The 20,859-nt window shown below is 47.8% G+C and overlaps 1 protein-coding gene across 6 annotated transcripts in view; it reads left to right on the forward strand.

The window, feature by feature from the left end:
• Positions 1-20,859, forward strand: part of EPS15 (epidermal growth factor receptor pathway substrate 15) — a 258,145-nt gene that overhangs the window by 176,117 nt on the left and 61,169 nt on the right. For all 6 annotated transcript variants that reach the window (XM_063939551.1, XM_063939554.1, XM_063939552.1 and 3 more), the window contains 3 exons: positions 2,530-2,599; positions 4,731-4,810; positions 6,099-6,258. In XM_063939551.1, the coding sequence (XP_063795621.1) occupies positions 2,530-2,599; positions 4,731-4,810; positions 6,099-6,258 (310 nt within the window). The remainder of the gene's footprint in view (positions 1-2,529; positions 2,600-4,730; positions 4,811-6,098; positions 6,259-20,859) is intronic.

Genomic DNA, 20,859 nt, shown 5'->3' on the forward strand with positions numbered 1-20,859 from the left:
TGTTTTTGCAATTGAGCAGTTATCAGTAGTCTGCGCATGAGTGGCAACTGTATTATTATTATTACCCTTTATTTATATGGCGGCCACAAGGGATCCGCAGCTCCCATTACACAGTACATAATCAAATGAGCAAACAAGTAAACAACACTTACTGTTCAAGTCAGTATAGGACAGGTGTAGTAAACCAGGGTTTAGGTGCCATCTAAGGGAGTATGGAGTATAAGATTGTTAGAAAAGGAAAGGCAAATGAGGAAAGAAGTCCCTGTTCTTGCGAGCTTACAATCTAAAAGGTGAGGGGCTAACAGACCGGGGTGACACAGAAGGGGTAGACAGTGAGCACAGACAATAGGGTTAGGAGGAGAGTTGGCTGGGTTTGGGGAAGAAGTGGGTCTTGAGAGCCCGTTTGAAGTTTTGTAGAGAGGTGGAGAGTCGGATGGGGAGAGGTAGAGAATTCCAGACATAGGGAGCAGCACGTGCAAAATCTTGTAGGTAGGAGTGGGAGGAGGTAATCAGTTGGCAGGAGAGACGGCGTGCATTAGCAGAGCGAAGAGGACGGGTGGGAATGTAAAAGATAACGTCAGAGATGTAAGAGGGAGAGGAGTGGGTGAGGGCTTTGTGAGTGTGAGAAGCTTGATTTGGATTCTGAATGGGAAGGGTAGCCAGTGAAGGTCCTACAAGAGAGGGGATGTGGATGTAGTACGTTTGGTAAGGAAGATGAGATGGGCAGCAGCATTGATGATAGATTGGAGTGGAGAGAGGCATTTTTGAGGGAGGCCAGATAGGAGGAGATTGCAGTAGTCCAATCTGGAGATGACCAGTGAGTGGATGAGGGTTTTAGTAGCATCCTGGGTGAGAAAGAGTCTGATCCTGGAGATGTTTTTGAGATGGAAACGGCAGGTTTGTGAGAGGTACTGAATGTGTGGTTTGATGGAGAGGGAGAAGTCAAGGATTACTCCCAAGACAACGCACTTGGGGGCTAGAGGAGATAGTTGTGCCATCAATGGATAATGAAACTGTGGGAGGTGAGGTTATGCGGGAGGGAAGATGATCAGTTCAGTACATGTTAAGTTTAAGAAAGCGCTGGGACATACAGGAGGAGATAGCAGAGAGACAGTTGGAGATACGAGTGAGGAGAGCAGGGGAGAAGTCAGGGGAGGTTATTGCGCATTAAGCTGTATTGCGATTACAGCTGCAGTGCGGATTCATTCAAAAGTGATTGTGAAGGAGCAGCCACTTTGTGGGAGGTAATGGGGACTGCTGCAAAATGTTGGAGAGTCCAGACTGTTTCTGAAGCGTGTATCAGCTGCCGACTGCGATTCTGTGGGTAGAAAACACATCTTTGGGGGTCTCCGTTGTGGTGGCCGGCACGGAAACTCCTGAGGGAGAAAAGCAGGCACGGAACTCCGAGGAAGAAACGCCGGCAGCAGATAGCAACAGTGGGAGAAAGCGCATCCTCCAGAATCATGATATCTGTGCATTCATCTGTAGTGCAGGGTGAAACTGGAGCAGGATGTCAGTCTGGTGGCAGTGCATAAACCGCAGCAATGCACATTCACAAGATCCATTGTGTAAATAACATATACAGGATTTCCTGGCAGTAGATGATGGTGACATGGTCAGATTACTCGTCCTTCACCATGAACTCAGCAAACTGACCAGTGCACCTTTATGAAGCGCACTGTAGTCCTGACTGCTTGTTTCCTACAGGGAATGTTTCTGGTGTGACTGTAATGTTGGGCACATTCTGCTGGCATGGTTTGGGTGCAGTCATTCTCAGCAGGGTCCATGCTGATTGCTACTTACTGATACTAAGTGTTTTCATACCAGCATTTCTTTCCCAACTGGACGTGCGTCTTCCACGGTAACCTTGCATCTCGCTGATCCTTAGGTCATGGCATACTTAGTCACCGAACGGGAACTCTGCATTTATGGGATATTCTGGAATGACGCTGGACAGAGTTTTTCTTTACCATCAACCAGGCATTAGAAGAGTACAGACCTTGTAGACTCTGTGCCATGATATGTACTGACAACATATGGTGCCCAGCTCCCTATTACAGATCATTAAATCATGTTGACATAATTTTTGTTCACCTATCAGTAGTTTCTGATATAATGTGGATGGTGCTGTACAATGTATAACTTCTGTCTGGTATGGGTCGTTGAGTCGACACATCTTAGGTCGACAGTCATTAGGTTGACCACTGTTGGCCGACATGCATTAGGTCGACGGGGTCATTAGGTCGACATGTACTAGGTCGACAGGTCAAATGTCGACATGAGGTTTTTTTACTGTCTTTTTCTCCGAAAAAAGTGACGGGGAACCCCAATTAGTGCACCCTGTCCCCTCGCATGGCTCACTTCGCTCGCCATGCTTCAGGCAAGGTGCCTCACAGGTTACCATTCGACCTTTTGACCTGCCAACCTAGTACATGTCGACCTAGTGTCCCAGTCGACCTAATGACCGTATCCCATCTGGCATTATGTATGTACATAATAATGTTTATTTTTTGTTTTGTTGTTTTGCAGGTTGAAGCTTCAAAAACCAATGACCCTTTTGCTCCTGGTGGAACACTTGTCCCAGCAGACACTGAACCTTGTGAGTAGGTTGTTGTTGATAGTACATATATTGTTTTTTGCAGTTTTGTATCATTGATACAACACCCCTGTGTTGCTTGCAGTGTTCCAGTGGAAACACCAACCTTTTTTTTTCTGTTTCTTCTGCTACTACCCCATAAAAGCAAAATCCTCAAGCTCAGAGCGAGATAAATGCTCCCGTGAGGGCCTGGGACACTTTACACTGGACAAAAATGACATCCTTTCCCCTATAACGTCCCCTGATCCTCTAGTTCTTTTTCCAGTACCATAGGTAGAAGGCTTTGTGGAACTATTTATTGTTTCATTTGTATTTGTTTTAAGTACTTACCGGTAGCACCTGTACTGAGAGACACCTGTGTCACGTCTGTGTTCTCTCTGTTGGCGCCTTGCATGTTTTCCTCTCTGCTGTCCCAAGGTTTGAGACCCTTAATATAATACATCCCTCTGCTCCTGACTTGATTGCCTTAACTTGGCCTCAGTTGCGAGCCACAATAGTAGATTACGGCTCACCGGCTGCATTGAAGATTAATGGCTCCCACTCTAAGGGGAAGTGTCTGATTCTGGGACACCAAACACAAAGGAGTTTTTATGCAAACCAGCTTCCTAGTCCATTTGTCCCACCGTGGACCTAGATGACCTCAACAAGTTTCTTTTAGAGAGAAAGGGAGTATCTGACATCAAAGAGAATCACTCCCAACCAGCTGAGGCTCTCATTGTATTTCTAGTTTTGTTTTTTGTTTTTTGACGAACCTCATTGTCTTTCGGTAGCCATACCTCTTTTATCCAGACCACTTTTTTTTTTTCTCCCTTCATGGGTGGTTTGCCTTTAATAGTATGCATGATATGAGGACGTGTCTCTAAAGAAGCAGGAACATTTTGGTAAGGCACACTATTTTCATTAGAGATTTATACAGCCTTCTCTTTCTCCAAAGTGATATGGGAAAGTGTTGCACCTCAGTACTGAGGATGTTTCAGCTGCTTGTATTATTCCAGCACCAGTAGGTTCTACTTCCAGATATTAGACATTTCTTTCAAGGAACGCCTTTCATTCTCAAGTTGTATCTTGGGTCCTTAACCTTGTTCTGAAGACTCTAAAGGATCCTCTCTCAGTACATAGATCCCAGCACTATCCTGTCCTTCCAATCTAAGGTAGTCTCTGGTTTTCATATGAACCGGGAGTTGGTGACACCATACTTGTATATCCGTCCTTAGTACTTCAAAGAATCAACCCTTTGCTTTTTGCATGTGGGTTGTACTCTGCCATTATACGTCTGCAGGAATTAAGAGTTCAGATGTGTAGCCGCCCTGCTTGTTCCTTTTGATGGCAGTAGGCAACTCTGCTCAGTGATCTGCTACTGAGTTCTGCCCCCTATTCATTGGGCCTATTTCTGAGTCTAGGGTACCAGTTCTGAGCTAACAGCATGCTTGGCCAGATTGGTTGGTGGGCCCGTTATAGGGCTTTACAAAGTATGTTGCATAATAGAGGAGCTACAATATTTTTCCCCAGTGCCCTGTCTTCTAGGGTCAGCACATAATCTGTGTCCATCTACAGCCTTCTAGAAAGAGGATTTTATGGTCAATACAAAAGTTCCTTTTTCTATGCACCATATTCCAAATGGACATGTAATGGAATACGGTATTCGGACTCTGGGTTGACAGCACTTAGGTCAATACACCTTATGTCGACGCCTATTGATCAACAGTGACTAGGTCGACACCAGAAATAGGTCGAGACAGCCATTGGGCTTTTTTTTTTTTTTACTTTTTCATACTTTATGATCCACATGGACTACAATTGGGAACGGTAACCTTGTCCGAAGCATGGCGAGCGAACACGGTGCACTAATTGGAGTTCCTGGTCACTTTACGAAGAAAACTACACCAATTTTTTTTTAACTAATGTCGACCTTTTTCCATGTCGACGTAATGGCCGTGTCAACCTATTTCCTGTGTCGACCTACTCACTGTCGCCCAATAGGTGTCGACCTAACGTGTGTTGACCCCGAGTCCCAGATCCATGGAATACGTGGCATCTGCCATAAACAGGAAATCCTAGTTTAATTGTTTCAATAAAAAAGGTAAATTCTAGTTGGTAAGAGGTTAGCTCATACAGGCTTCTCTTTATATCCTAGCGAAAGATGACCCTTTTGCCTCACTCTTTGGTAATGAGTCATTTGGGAGCGGGTTTGCAGACTTCAGCACACTTTCCAAGGTAAGGATTTTTCTTTCTTTTTGTATTTAAATCTTCTTCTGATCATTCAAAAATTTCATTCAAAATATTAACTTGTTAGCAAAGATATTACTGTGGGTGTTTTGAAACTGACAGACACTGGGATGCTAAGCCAGGAGAACTCTATGCTTGTTTTTGCAGTAAGTAATTGGGTGGCCTGTTTTAGCAGCTATCCCATTTTAGGGGTTGGGGCTGTGAGACCGGCGGTGGGGATCCCAGAGGTCAGCATACCGACCCCGGGATCCCGACTGCAGAATGCTGGCGGGAAGATATGGGGGGTGCGGAAGCGAGTGCAACAGTGCCCCTTGCTCTCTGCGTTCGCCATGCAGCGGGCTTGGTGGCTCTCTGCGCTCGTCACAGGTTCTATTCTCACTCTATGGGTGTCGTGGACTACCATGGGTGGGAATAGTCCCTGTTAGCCGACTATTGGGCTTTTGATCGCTCGGGATCCCGGCATCGGCATGGTGACTGCCGGGATCCCAAGCGACGATCACATGACCGCATCCCATTTTAACACTCCAGCAGGTGTGATCAATTTGTGCACCATCAAACATCAATATACAGATAAGACCCTTTACAACGCTCCCTTTGTAGAAGGTCCACGTTGGGTTAGATTCCTGTCATGTTGACAGTAGTTTATGTAAAATGTAATTAAAGTGGCTTCATGCATCAATAAGGAGCGCACCAGTGTGGATATATGGTGTTCTGTCTCTGTGCCACACCACCTAAATATTAAAGGGTGTACTTACACTACAGAAATATTCTTCTCAACGCCTTTTGAAGAGTAAAACAGACCTTAGTGGGTATCATTGTTTCCTTCTGGACACCCCGTCTAGCTGATCTGTATATATCACATCTCATGGACCACTGAAGACATCGGATATAGGGATTACAAGTATTTATTGATACACATGATTAAAATTCCACATGAAGAAGGAGGACCAGTTAAACTGGACAGATGCATTTAGAGAACAATTCCTCAGAGTAAGGACAGTCCAGATCCAGTGTAGATTGTCCGAGAGGGTCTCAAGAGCAAGGTGACTCTAAATGCCTCAAAACGCGTTGGTGAAATAGGGTAGGACCTACTGCTTCACTGGACTCCATTGCTGTTGACAACCTCCTCGGACAATTTACACTGGACAGGGACTTCAGGGATTTGTTTTCCACTTGTTTCCTCGCCAATTTACAATGTATACATTGTTCTGTGTTGTTGTCCTAACTGTAGACCGTGGTGTAATCCCGTGTTCCTGTGCCGCATCTCTATTTTCAGAACAGCAGCACAGACTCGTTTGATGGAACGCTGCCACTTCGAGAGAAAGAGACACTAAGTGGCAGGAGCACATGTGACACTGAACCTTCCCAGACAGAGGCCCCACCTGCACTTCCTCCAAAAATCGGAACTCCCACCCGGCCCTGCCCTCCCCCACCAGGTATATAACACACAATGACAGACATGTACCAGCTCTCTTCCTACTTACATTCTGGTGAATGCAGCTAAAACCGGGTCTGGGACTCCAGGTCGACAACAAAAATTTCGACACACCTTAGGTCGACATGGACAAAAGGTCGACAGGGACAAGGTCGACATGGAAAAAGGTCGACATGAGTTTTTTATGGTTTTTTGGTGTCGTTTTCTTCGTAGAGTGACCGGGAACCCCAATTAGTGCACTGCGTCCCCTCGCATGGCTCGCTTCGCTCGCCATGCTTCGGGCATGGTACCTCCGCTTCGCTCGGCACAGATTACCGTTCCATGTGGATCGTTAAGTATGAAAAGGTTCCAAAAAAGAAAAAAATTGTGAAAAACTCATGTCGACCTTTCTCCACGTCGACCTTGTTCCTGTCGACCTTTTGTCCATGGCGACCTTTTGTCCATGGCGACCTAAGGTGTGTCGACCTAAGGTGTGTCGACCTGTTTGTTGTCGACCTGGAGTCCGGATACCGCTAAAACCATAGTAAATACGGTATAAATACTGCTAGTTTTTGGTTCCTAGTAACTGCTCCTTTTCATTATATACCGTGTTTGGAAAGGTGTTGATGTGTAGTTGTTATAGGGGGTGGTATTTGATATGCCGGCTGTTGGGTTTCCGTCGCTCAGTATACCGGCGCCGGAATCCCGACAGCCGACATACCAACAACTATTCTCCCTCTTGGGGGGTTCATGACTTCCCTGGAGGGAGAATAAATAGTGTGGCACGTAGCGTGCCACCATGCCCGCAGCGTGACGAGTGCAGCGTGCCTGCAAGGGGCTCCTTTGCGCTCGCCCCGCTGCCGGTATGCCAGCGGTTGGGATTCCGGTGCCGGGATCCCGACCACCGGCATAACATACTACACCCTTTATAGGAATAAAGCTACCATAATGAACACCGGCTATAATAGTTATTAACCCTCTTTTGCCTTATTTTGCATTGTTTTCTTGCATCATAGAATGAAAATGTATGAATCAAATCCTTAGGTCTCCTCAACACAAAATACCAAAAAAATAAATCCATATTTAATATATAAGTATTTATCTCTACAGGCCATCAGGGTATATGTAGAACCATCAGTTACAGTGTGCGGGGGGGGGGGGGGGGGGGGGGTTTGATTTTCTTTTTATAAAAACATTTGGTGTTTATAATTAAATTTTACAACAGAGTAGTACCTATATATATTATATTACAGCGTAGTATATACTATATGTAAATACACGTTTTATTTTAGTTGAATTGTGTTTTTTAGTGGTAGGACGTTCAGTTAATATTAGTATTATTGCCTTATTTCTCAAACATCTATTGGGATATGCTGCATATCCCAATGCGGCTATAGAGAGTATAGGAGCTGGTGCTTACAAAATTTACTGCCTAGAGTTCACACTCCTCCCCCTCTATACCCCTATTGACTGTCGGGGTTTCCCATTTTTGGCAGTGCCTGGTGGAACCGGCGTTTTGTTTTTGTGGATGCTGATAGCAGCCATTCTTATCTTTATTACAGGCTATTTTTTATTTTATTTTATGCTTGTCTATTTTCATCAGCATCCCTAAGCCACAGGTGAGGCACCTGGAACACCTGTAACGATTGCTCACCTGTATATATACTAGCAACCTGGTCACACCTACTCCAATATAATGGTGCCTCCGCCCAAACTTTTTTATTGTGGTCACCAATAGGGTAAGCTTGGGAAAACCCTTGTTTTACAATATTAGTTACACTCAGAAACTTGAAAATAGAAATAAAAACACACGGATTTTATTTAACACGAGCTTGGTCTTCTCTTGACACTTCCAAGAACTATGACACTGTAACTGAAATGTTAACCCACAAAGACTTATATAGTAGAACAATATCTTTACTCATCAATTGCCATAGTCACACAAGAAAAGGGATTGTACTTCTCCTTAACCACTTGCCTGGCATGGTCGCATCAGATGTGACCATGCCTGCAGGTGCTCTATCTGACCTGATCGCACAGGAGCGACCAGTCAGATAGAGAGTGTTAGCAGCGGCAGGAAAGAGAAACTCCCTGCACTCTCCCCTACTGATTGCTGTGCTGCTGATCGGTCAGCACGGCAGGATCCCCCCTCTCAAGCAGCTGCAGACAATGGCAGATGCTGGGGAGTGAAAATTAACCCTCCCAAGCCACCCCCAGAAACCCCCCCGTATACCGGGAGGCTGTCCCGGCTTTCAAAATGAAATCCACAATGTTCCCGATCAATGTTTCGATGTTTGGGAAAAACAATATAACTTTTTTTTTTTTTTTTTTTTTTTTACTAAAATCATTTGGGATAGGGTTAAATTCATGTTCTTCACCTAATTCACTCTTAAAATAAACCCTGACAACTTTAGAGCGGTTTTTGGCAAAATAAATCGTCAGTTAAGTTAAATTGGCATTTTAGTCTTTCCAAATTAAGTTTTGTCCTTTCCTATAAATTCTGGCCTTTCCAGATGATTAATTTACTCTCCCCCGAATCCTACCCTTGGTCACTCACCCACATGCACACACCTATAATGCCTAAATTGACTAAAATTTGTGGTACCGGTACCTATAATATAATGCAAATATTATCAAACAACTTTAATAATTATAGTTCACAGTTGTCGTTGGTGCGCACTGGATCCTGGAGATATGATTGCTAGGGGCCCCGTTGTGGAATTGAACTTTCTGCCTCCTTATATTTCTTCTTTATTTGCTGAATTGATCATTATAGGATCTTTATTTATGGGTGATATACATATAATAGTCTCAGTGCAGCAATGGCATAGCTCCTATTTAGGGTGTAATTTATGCTGTGTGATGACAGCTGATCTCCTCTGAGAATCCTTGCGTTAGTTGCTGGTGCAAGACTGTCTTTGATTATAGCTGTCAATAGTATTACAACTGTATGAACAATTGTAGAATTTCTTTATGAAGAGATGTAACAGCTGCTAGTTCTTTCTACTTGGCTGGAAGTATGTTAGTATGAGCGGATCCCCCCTTTCTAGGTGACATGCCTCAGGATGGCATCAAAGACTATTCCTTTTTGAGCGAGTATTGTAGATGTTCCTCCCTTTCTCTCAGGATATGCACTTGGTGTACAACTATACCACTGTAATAGAAGGATGGTCTCAGTGGTTATAAGTATAGGTGTTTACAGGTAGACTGTAGTCAAAGCACCTAAACCTATCCAATCCCTTCAGCACAGGCAGTAGTCAGGGGTTATTATTAGGGCTGTATTAGAAGGGCTCCTGTCTAATGACGGCAGATTTGACAGGCTTTGCACAGCTGCAGTCAGGTTGTTAGCAGCAGCGAGGTATGTACTGTAAATAGTGTGGTGATGACTGTGTTATGTTGCCTTTACCAGTACTGAACTCCAGACAGCTTCTTAGGGATGGCTCCCCTACAAGTTACTTCTCCCTAGGCTCATATAGCTTTAGCTGACTGACAAGGATTTCTCCAATGATCCAGCTCTGCTATGACGCATACTTGACAGTAGTGCTGACAATCCTCTGCAGTGCTGCTTACACTTATGCAGTCTCTGGGCGGTATTCAATTCTTTTCACCCCCTTCCCAGGGCCAGATTAACAGTGGGGCTGATGGAGCTGCAGCTCCAGGCCCACACTCTAAATAGGCCCACCGCATCTGCAGAGCTATGTGCTGCTGTAGACCTGCTCCCTTCTGCCTGAACACCGCTCCCACTAGCCTTGTCCTTACTGTCGCAGCGCCGGTGGATCAAATGCCGCCGCTGCCAGCATCGCTGTTTTGCATATGATGGCGGCGCAGTGGAAGGCTCTCCTAGCCCTCCCTGCGCCGCATACTCACGGTGACTCGCTGCCTCCTCCACGCCACATGACATATCATGTCACGAAGGTCCCGCCCCATCACCACCGCGCACACAGCCTCAGAGTCCACAACTCACACAGCAACAGCACAAGACAGGCACTGCACGGCAGTGACAAGTCTGTGTCTATGCTGCTCCATGAAGGTGGCCCAGCGTCTGATGATCTTTCTAACTGCAGTAGCTGAGGTGAGGCATCAGACTCGTATCTGCTGCTGCTCTAACCTCTAAGTAATGTGGTACACTGGGCAGCAGGGCAGGCTGAAGTGCTGTTTCTCTAAAGATAGACATATATAAATAGTTAAAAATATATAATAAATTTGTTTTATATATATATATATATATATATATATATATATATATAGTGAAGAACAAAGACTGCGGCACTCCAAATGCAAAAAATTGTATTGATTAAAATGTCATAACAGCACAATATCAGGCAACGTTTCGGTACTCGCAGGTACCGTTTTCAAGCCACATGCTGTCTGGCTAAGAAACAAAGCAAACAAACAGAAAAAGCAGAAAAAGCAAAAGTAGCTTACCTAAATACCCCCCGCCGCTGTAGGAAGCCGGGTTACGGCAGCGTCCCGCGTGGCATCCGTCCACTGTGGGCGCTTGCCAATGACGTCAGTCCGCTGGTGCCGGTGATGTTCCGGGCAAACGTCATACGTTGCCTAGCAACCAGACGCCCGCAGCTGCATTGTCTCCCCGGCTTATTGTAGTGCTGTTATGACATTTTAATCAATACAATTTTTTGCATTTGGAGTGCCGCAGTCTTTCGTTCTTCACTGCATTATCTATTTGCTGAGGGCACCCTCCTAACAACAATTTTGTCAGCATTGAGTGCGGGTTCATATTTTGGTTTATATATATATATATATATATACTTATACTATAAATAATAGGATTTTAATACCTACCGGTAAATCCTTTTCTCTTAGTCCGTAGAGGATGCTGGGGACTCCGTAAGGATCATGGGGTATAGACGGGATCCGCAGGAGACATGGGCACACTATAAGACTTTGAATGGGTGTGAACTGGCTCCTCCCTCTATGCCCCTCCTCCAGACCTCAGTTAGAAAACTGTGCCCAGGGTGACGTACATTTCGAGGAAAGAATTTATTGTTTAAACACGGTGAGTGTCGTACCAGCTCACACCACGAACATACCGCAGAACGTGGCATTCAATAGAATACCAGCCAACGGCATGAACAATACACAGCTACATGCGGAGAGAATATGTAACACAACCTGTGTGTCAACACAACCAATAATAAGATACCGCATGCCATGGCATGAACAACGTCGGCAACAGCCTGACAGAAAAGAAACACCACAAGAGTGTAACCATTACCAATAACTGCAGATAGAGTCCACACTGGGACGGGCGCCCAGCATCCTCTACGGCAGGCATTCCCAACCGCGGTCCTCAAGGCACACCAACAGTGCATGTTTTAGTGATATCCAGGCTTCAGCACAGATAGTTAAATCAAAATAACTGAGCTACTAATTAAGTCACCTGTGCTCAAGCCTGGATATCACTAAAACCTGCACTGTTGGTGTGCCTTGAGGACCGCGGTTGGGAAACACTGCTCTACGGAGTAAGAGAAAAGGATTTACCGGTAGGTATTAAAATCCTTTTTTCTCATACGTCCTAGAGGATGCTGGGGACTCCGTAAGGACCATGGGGTTTATACCAAAGCTCCAGACCGGGCGGGAGAGTGCGGACGACTCTGCAGCACCGATTGAGCAAACAAAAGGTCCCCATCAGCCAGGGTATCAAACTTGCAGAGCATAGCAAAAGTGTTTGAACCCGACCAAGTAGCTGCTCGGCACAGTTGAACCGCCGAGACTCCTCGGGCATTTGGCCAAGAAGATCCCATCTTCCTAGTAGAATGGGTCTCCACCGACTTCGATAACTGCAATCCAGCCGTACAACGAGCACGCCGAATCGTACCACAGATCCAGCGTGTAACAGATTGCAAAGACGCAGGCGCCCCAATCATGCTGGGAGCATACCGGACAAACAGAGCCTCTGTTTCCCCAATCTGAGTCAAATTGGCGACCTAAATATTCAGAGCCCTGACTACATCGAGAGACTTTGAATTAGCTAATGCCTAAGTAACCACCGGCATCAAAATAGGCTGATTTCTGCGAAACCCAGAAACCACTCTTGGCAGAACTATTATCCGAGTTCTCAATTCCTCTCTATCCACATGGAAGATCAAACAGGGCTCTTGTGAGACAAAGCCGCTACTTCCGACACCCGCCTTTTGGACGCCAAAGCCAATAGCATGACCACTTTCCAAGAAAGAAATTTTAACACAACCTTTCACAAAGGTTTGTGTCACAAACTGTGTCACAAACAGTGTGACACAAGAAAACACAACACCACATCAAGGTCCCACGGTGCCAACGGGGGCACAAATGGAGGTTGGATGTGCAGTACTCCTTTCACAAAGGTCCGAACTTCCGGAAATGTTGGCAATTCTTTCTTGATAGAAAAATGTATAAGGCCAAAACCGCACTTAAATGGAGCCTAACTTTAGGCCTGCACCCACACCTGCTTGCAAAGAATGGAGAAGAACGACCAAGCTGAAAGACTTCCGTAGTAGCCGCCTTGGATTCACAGCAAGATACATATTTTCTCCAAACACGGTGGTAAGGCTTTGCCGTTACTTCTTTTTTAGCCTGAAGAAGTGTGGAAATGACTTCACTGGGAATACCCTTTCTGGCTAGGATATGGCGTTCAACCGCCACGCCATCAAACGCAGCCGCGGTAAGTCTTGATACACGCCCGGATCTTGCTGTAACAGTTCCTCACGTAGAGGAAGAGGCCATGGATCTTCTATGAGTAAATCTTGAAGAACTGGATACCAAGCCCTCCTTGGATAGACCGGAACAATGAGGATTGCCTGAACCTTTGTTCTTCTTACGTTTATCACCTTCCGAAGAGTGAAAACGGAGGGGATACATAGACCGACTGAAAACACCCAAGTTGTCCCGAGGACGTCCACTGCTATAGCCTGAGTGTCCCCTGACCCGGAACAATATCCCTGAGATCTCTCGTTGAGGCGAGACGCCAACGTGTCCACTTGAGGCACTCCTCAAAGACTTGTCACTTCAGTGAAAACTTCTTGATGACGACTGTATTTCTCCCGGATGGAGATCGCTTCTGCAGAGGAATCTATCTCTCCGTCGTTCACATCCAGAACGAAGACTGCTAATATAGCGTTTACCAGTCTTTCCTCCCAGCGGAAAACTTTTTCGGCTTCTGCCATTGCCGCTTTGCACCTTGTTCCGCCCTAGCGACTTACAGTACTTACACCACAGCTGTCAAGTCGTCCGACAGAATTAACACGGGCAGATCACAAAGCATACAGTATGTTCATTGAAAATAGCTCTTAAATCAAGAAAGCTTATTGCAGACAAGCTTCCCAGCTTGACCTTTTCCTCTGGAAATACTTCCCTTGCAAAGACTGCTCCCCAGCCTCGGAGATCTGCATGCATGTACACCAGGATCTAATTCTGGTTCGCGAACCTTCGTCCCTCTAGGAGGTGAGAGCTGTGCAGACACCACAGGAGCGATATCCTGGCAATTAGGATTATATTCCGGCGCATGTGTAGGTGAGACCCGGACCACATTTCCAACTGGTCCCGTGAAAACCACTCTGGTATTTGACCTGCTCATCGAAAAGGCCTCTTAGGCCGCACCCATCTTCTTCATCAACGGAACATATTGATGGAATGTCACTGCAAATATGATCCGACTCTGGATCCTCGGATCTCTTTCCACAAGAAAACACAGAACCTCAACCGTTCAGTATCTACTCTGATACCCACTTCCGACATCTGCGTCGGTGGGAACAACAGCCATTCCCTGTGTCGAAGAACAGACAGAGAGAAGCAACGATTTGCACCACTTGTTTCTTGACCTCGCCTTAATCAGGAGAGCGTCTCAGTACAGAATAACAATGGCTCTTACTATTGAAAGAAACCCATCATACTGCCATCACTCCGGTGAAATGGCAAAGACAATCCTGGATATCCACCCAGGTAAGCCGAATGCGGAGAAAAAAACGCATTTAACCCCTTTTCTACCTTCACGTGCTAAAGCTTCCTTCGAAAGTAGAAAGCTTTGATTTTTTTTTTTTTTTTATGGACAGCAGGACAATGTCCTGAACCTGACACCACTCTGGTATGGCGTCGCGTACTACCTCCCCTTCCAGAGGGGAATCGCTAAGATCTATTCAAAACTCAGTGAGGGGAATCATCTGTGAACTCCAGTATGTCCCCTTTTGGATTTTATTAGAAACTCACAGGTCCAAGTCCATCGGACTGACTGAAAAATAGTAGACGAGCTCCCACCGGAGTGGGCTCCAGCCAGATAGACCCAGCGACACGCGGTGGATGTGGTAGACAGAAAACAACATCCGATTCTGCGAACCTAACCAGGCTGCAGAACTCTTACCTTGTCACCTTCCACAATCTGCACCGAAAAGGAAAAACGAAAGGTATCAAACCGGTTAAAATGACTGCATCCCACAACCGAATGCGTCACCAACCGTTGTGAGCGAATCTAACTCACGAAGTTAGACTTACCCGCGGTATCTGCCGAGATTGACTAAACTGAGGCCTCCCCAACAGCGGTACACCGTCCCAGGGAAACACTCCAGTAACTCGGATTCAGCCTCAGCATTTCTTCTGCAGTTGCACAGCAACCTAACGCCATGTTATAAAGAAGAATCAACATAAGACACATCCCGTCTCTATAGGGTAATTCTATTGGATGCTTTACCGAATACAAACACTCCCCCATGTGCAGGTAATGTAAATAACTCCAAAGTAAAGAATAAAATATCACTTAGCTTCCTGTGTACGATCCTTTGCGACAGGACCCCGTGTCGACCAGGAGTTGACTTTCACAGTATTCTATCCGCAGCCGGAAAAGAATAAACATTCGGACTCCTTGTGAGGATCTGAGACTCGTCACGGCCGACCTAGAGCTTTACCAACAGAGCGACCCGCACATGAGAAGGAATACTATTATTTCAGCATTCATTAAAAATCATAATATGAATATACATAATGTAATACACAATTACCCACATATCCTAATATATATATATATACACACACACACACACACACACACACACACACACACACACACACACACACACACACACACGCGGATTATCCGGAACCAACGGGTCCCTAGTGACATTAATGTGTTCTGAATGTGTATGACCATGCACTGAATGCCCCTGTTGTGAATCTACCAGGAAACATTATGGTCGCCAGAAAACTAGTATTCGTCGACAGCAGGGAGTAGTAACCGGGCAAAATAACCGTCTTGCAACTCCGAGGGGACCGAGGGAAGTATACATAAATAAGTACAACAACACTCCCCCACCTATACTACCATGTCTGTGCTCGAGCTACAGGCCCATGGAACCGTACCATACATATACATATAAACATATATACAGGTATAAGGTAGTTACTGCATGTTAATTTACACCCGGTAATAACAGTTGGTGCCGACAGAGTCACCCACATACTACTGTGTCTCCCATACAGTGTTTACTTTTGACAAGTATACCATTACCAACCTGCTGACACTGCATCTACAGCCAGTACCAACAATGCCGACTGTGATCCCCATAAGTGACAGAGTACTCACTCCTTTCGACACATGTCGACTAAAGCTATAGTTGGTATCCGACAGGGAACACACAGATATATATATATATTCATAACACACAGATTACATGCCCATTTGTCAAAAATATTGCTATATTGTCCTCTATATAGCACTAAACATCGTGCCCCCTCCTGGCTGCACTGTTCCATTGCTTTTGGCGGGGACATGTAGAAAATGGCGCTGTAACCTGAAGTGAGGGCTAAGCCCTGCCCCTACTCGGTGCGCTGCAGCCCGCTAATAATATAGCTTTATGTATGCTATCGGGGGTCCCTATGCAGCGTCTACATACTGTATAGGCGTGTTGTCACCCTCAAAAAGGTATATATATTGCTGCCCAGGGCGCTCCCCCCTAGCGCCCTGCACCCTTGTAAAACCCGTTGGCGTGTGGGAACAATGGCGCGCAGCGTGACCGCTGCGTTATCTGGCGGGGGTATCGTAAACGGTGCCCAGGCATTGAATATGTACTTATGCCAGCGGTAAAAACTTTCAGTAACTTGCTGCCCAGGGCGCTCCCCCCCCCCCCAGCGCCCTGCACCCTGTGAGTGCCGTTGGTGTGTGGGAGCATGGAGCGCAGCGCGACCACTGCGCTGTACCTCCGTTACTGAAGTCTTCTGCCGTCACTGAAGTCTTCTTTTCTTCCAATACTCACCCGGCTTCTTTCTTCTGGCTCCTGTGAGGGGGTTGACGGTGCGGCTCCGGGAACAAGCAGCTAGGCAAACCAAGTGATCGAACCCTCTGGAGCTAATGGTGTCCAGTAGCCTAAGAAGCAGAGCCCTTGAACTAAGAAGAAGTAGCTCTGACTTCTCTCCCCTCACTCCCACGATGCAGGGAGCCTGTAGCCAGCAGGTCTCCCTGAAAATAAAAAACCTAACATAAAGTCTTTTAGAGAAACTCAGTAGAGCTCCCCTAGTGTGTGTCCATTCACTCCTGGGCACAAAGTCTAACTGAGGTCTGGAGGAGGGGCATAGAGGGAGGAGCCAGTTCACACCCATTCAAAGTCTTATAGTGTGCCCATGTCTTCTGCGGATCCCGTCTATACCCAATGGTCCTTACGGAGTCCCCAGCATCCTCTAGGACGTATGAGAAATAAATATATATATATATATATATATATATATATATAGGATTCGGTCATGTTGTTATGTTACCGCTGCTCGGGATCCTGACAGTCCGCATGCTGCCACTTATACTGTATGTAAATTTGTGTGTATATATGTGTGTGTCGAAGTGGGGCATTGTGTGCCACTTCGATATGCGAATCAGAAAGAAAAAATGCTGGGTTCCTCAGGACATACTCTGACTAATCATCAGTCCTATTAGTCATGCTTCAGTAGAGGTAGGGTAGGAGACCAACAAGGTGTGCTTTCCAGGCTTCCACCCTTCCCTCATCCGCTGTGCTTTCCAGGCTCCCACCCTTCCCTCATCCACTGTGCTTTCCAGGCTTCCACCCTTCCCTCATCCACTGTGCTTTCCAGGCTCCCACCCTTCCCTCATCCACTGTGCTTTCCAGGCTCCCACCCTTCCCTCATCCACTGTGCTTTCCAGGCTCCCACCCTTCCCTCATCCACTGTGCTTTCCAGGCTCCCACCCTTCCCTCATCCACTGTGCTTTCCAGGCTCCCACCCTTCCCTCATCCACTGTGCTTTCCAGGCTCCCACCCTTCCCTCATCCACTGTGCTTTCCAGGCTCCCACCCTTCCCTCATCCACTGTGCTTTCCAGGCTCCCACCCTTCCCTCATCCACTGTGCTTTCCAGGCTCCCACCCTTCCCCTATCCACTGTGCTTTCCAGGCTCCCACCCTTCCCTCATCCACTGTTCTTTCCAGGCTCCCACCCTTCCCTCATCCACTGTGCTTTCCAGGCTCCCACCCTTCCCCTATCCACTGTGCTTTCCAGGCTCCCACCCTTCCCTCATCCACTGTGGTTTCCAGGCTCCCACCCTTCCCTCATCCACTGTGCTTTCCACGCTCCCACCCTTCCCTCATCCACTGTGCTTTCCACGCTCCCACCCTTCCCTCATCCACTGTGCTTTCCAGGCTTCCACCCTTCCCTCATCCACTGTGCTTTCCAGGCTCCCACCCTTCCCTCATCCACTGTGCTTTCCAGGCTCCTACCCTTCCCTCATCCACTGTGCTTTCCAGGCTCCCACCCTTCCCTCATCCACTGTGCTTTCCAGGCTCCTACCCTTCCCTCATCCACTGTGCTTTCCAGGCTCCCACCCTTCCCTCATCCACTGTGCTTTCCAGGCTCCCACCCTTCCCTCATCCACTGTGCTTTCCAGGCTCCCACCCTTCCCTCATCCACTGTGCTTTCCAGGCTCCCACCCTTCCCTCATCCACTGTGCTTTCCAGGCTCCCACCCTTCCCTCATCCACTGTGCTTTCCAGGCTCCCACCCTTCCCTCATCCACTGTGCTTTCCAGGCTCCCACCCTTCCCCTATCCACTGTGCTTTCCAGGCTCCCACCCTTCCCCTATCCACTGTGCTTTCCAGGCTCCCACCCTTCCCTCATCCACTGTTCTTTCCAGGCTCCCACCCTTCCCTCATCCACTGTGCTTTCCAGGCTCCCACCCTTCCCCTATCCACTGTGCTTTCCAGGCTCCCACCCTTCCCTCATCCACTGTGGTTTCCAGGCTCCCACCCTTCCCTCATCCACTGTGCTTTCCACGCTCCCACCCTTCCCTCATCCACTGTGCTTTCCAGGCTTCCACCCTTCCCTCATCCACTGTGCTTTCCAGGCTCCCACCCTTCCCTCATCCACTGTGCTTTCCAGGCTCCTACCCTTCCCTCATCCACTGTGCTTTCCAGGCTCCCACCCTTCCCTCATCCACTGTGCTTTCCAGGCTCCTACCCTTCCCTCATCCACTGTGCTTTCCAGGCTCCCACCCTTCCCTCATCCACTGTGCTTTCCAGGCTCCCACCCTTCCCTCATCCACTGTGCTTTCCAGGCTCCCACCCTTCCCTCATCCACTGTGCTTTCCAGGCTCCCACCCTTCCCTCATCCACTGTGCTTTCCAGGCTCCCACCCTTCCCTCATCCACTGTGCTTTCCAGGCTTCCACCCTTCCCTCATCCACTGTGCTTTCCAGGCTCCCACCCTTCCCTCATCCACTGTGCTTTCCAGGCTCCCACCCTTCCCTCATCCACTGTGCTTTCCAGGCTCCCACCCTTCCCTCATCCACTGTGCTTTCCAGGCTCCCACCCTTCCCCTATCCACTGTGCTTTCCAGGCTCCCACCCTTCCCTCATCCACTGTGCTTTCCAGGCTCCCACCCTTCCCTCATCCACTGTGCTTTCCAGGCTCCCACCCTTCCCTCATCCACTGTGCTTTCCAGGCTTCCACCCTTCCCTCATCCACTGTGCTTTCCAGGCTCCCACCCTTCCCTCATCCACTGTGCTTTCCAGGCTCCTACCCTTCCCTCATCCACTGTGCTTTCCAGGCTCCCACCCTTCCCTCATCCACTGTGCTTTCCAGGCTCCCACCCTTCCCTCATCCACTGTGCTTTCCAGGCTCCCACCCTTCCCTCATCCACTGTGCTTTCCAGGCTCCCACCCTTCCCTCATCCACTGTGCTTTCCAGGCTCCCACCCTTCCCTCATCCACTGTGCTTTCCAGGCTCCCACCCTTCCCTCATCCACTGTGCTTTCCAGGCTCCCACCCTTCCCTCATCCACTGTGCTTTCCAGGCTCCCACCATTCCCTCATCCACTGTGCTTTCCAGGCTCCCACCCTTCCCTCATCCACTGTGCTTTCCAGGCTCCCACCCTTCCCTCATCCACTGTGCTTTCCAGGCTCCCACCCTTCCCTCATCCACTGTTCCGCACAACATATCTGACTCTATGGAGCCTGCTGTGCAGCTTGGGGCTGTCACACTCGGGCAGGGTCCTGAGGCTGGTGATATACTGGGGAAAGCTGTGATGCTGTTTGTGAGATCAGAAAAATACACAGCAGGGCACCGGAGGACTAATGGCCACTATCTGTCCTGTCGCAGAGTGCAGCACCAGCCTCCGGCTCTCTCATCTGCCCCACTGTCAGTCTCAGCATGTGGAATGAAAGGAAATAGGCAGTGCTGCATCCGGGGGCAGCAACCAGATTGGGGGGGAGGGGGGGGGGAGACAATAAAGGTTAGGAAATAAAAGTACCAAATATAGGCTAAACAACCGGAAGGAGTTATTTGTGTGTGTGTACGCGTTCGTGTGTCGCCATAGCAGGGGCTGAGAGAGGGAAGCAGGGGATGAGAGAGGGATGGAAAGAGTGAGCGGTGCAGGAGCAGAATAAGGGAAACAGAGTAAATAATGCAGGGGGTGAGAGGTAAGCAGGCCCTGAGTTGGTAGCAATTATCATGGATTGAACAGGGGTTGGAGAGATGGAGGGATGCAGAGGTGTGAGGTGAGAGGTAAGCAGGCCCTGAGAGGGTAGCAGGGAGTGGGAGGACTAGGTTGTGCAAGGGATGGAAAGAGGGAGAGGTGCAGAGGCTGAGTAGGGTAGCAGGGAATTAGAAATTCAGGTGTGAGAGGGTAGCAGGGAGTGAGAAGACCAGGGTTTGAGAAATGGATAGAGAGCGTGAGAGGTGCAGAGGCTGTGTTATGGAAGCACAGAGATAGTACTTAGGGGTTAAGAGGGAAGGAGGCCCTGAGAGTGTAGCAGGGAGTGAGAGGACCGGGGGTTGAGCAAGGGATGGAGAGCGTGACAGGTGCATAGGCCGAGTGAGGGTTGCAGGGAATTAGAAATTCAGGGGTGAGATGGTAGCAGGGAGTGAGAGGACCAGGGGTTGAGCAAGGGATAGAGAGCGTGAAAGGAAGCATGGGGTGAGAGGGTAGCTGGGCGTGAAAGAGGGATGGAAGAAGTGAAGGGTGCAGGGACACAAAGGAGAGCATGTGGACAGTCATAGAGAGCGTTACCTGGGATGAGGATATTGGCGTATAAGGAGAGTGACAGACAAAACAAATAGGTAAGGGAAAGAAGAAGAGACACATGGGAGTAAATTTACTACAGGTTTTAGAAATAAAAAGTGATGATTTTGCCCATAGCAGATTCTGT

Source organism: Pseudophryne corroboree, chromosome 9 (assembly GCF_028390025.1).
Source record: "Pseudophryne corroboree isolate aPseCor3 chromosome 9, aPseCor3.hap2, whole genome shotgun sequence".
Taxonomy (NCBI): Eukaryota; Metazoa; Chordata; class Amphibia; order Anura; family Myobatrachidae; genus Pseudophryne; species Pseudophryne corroboree.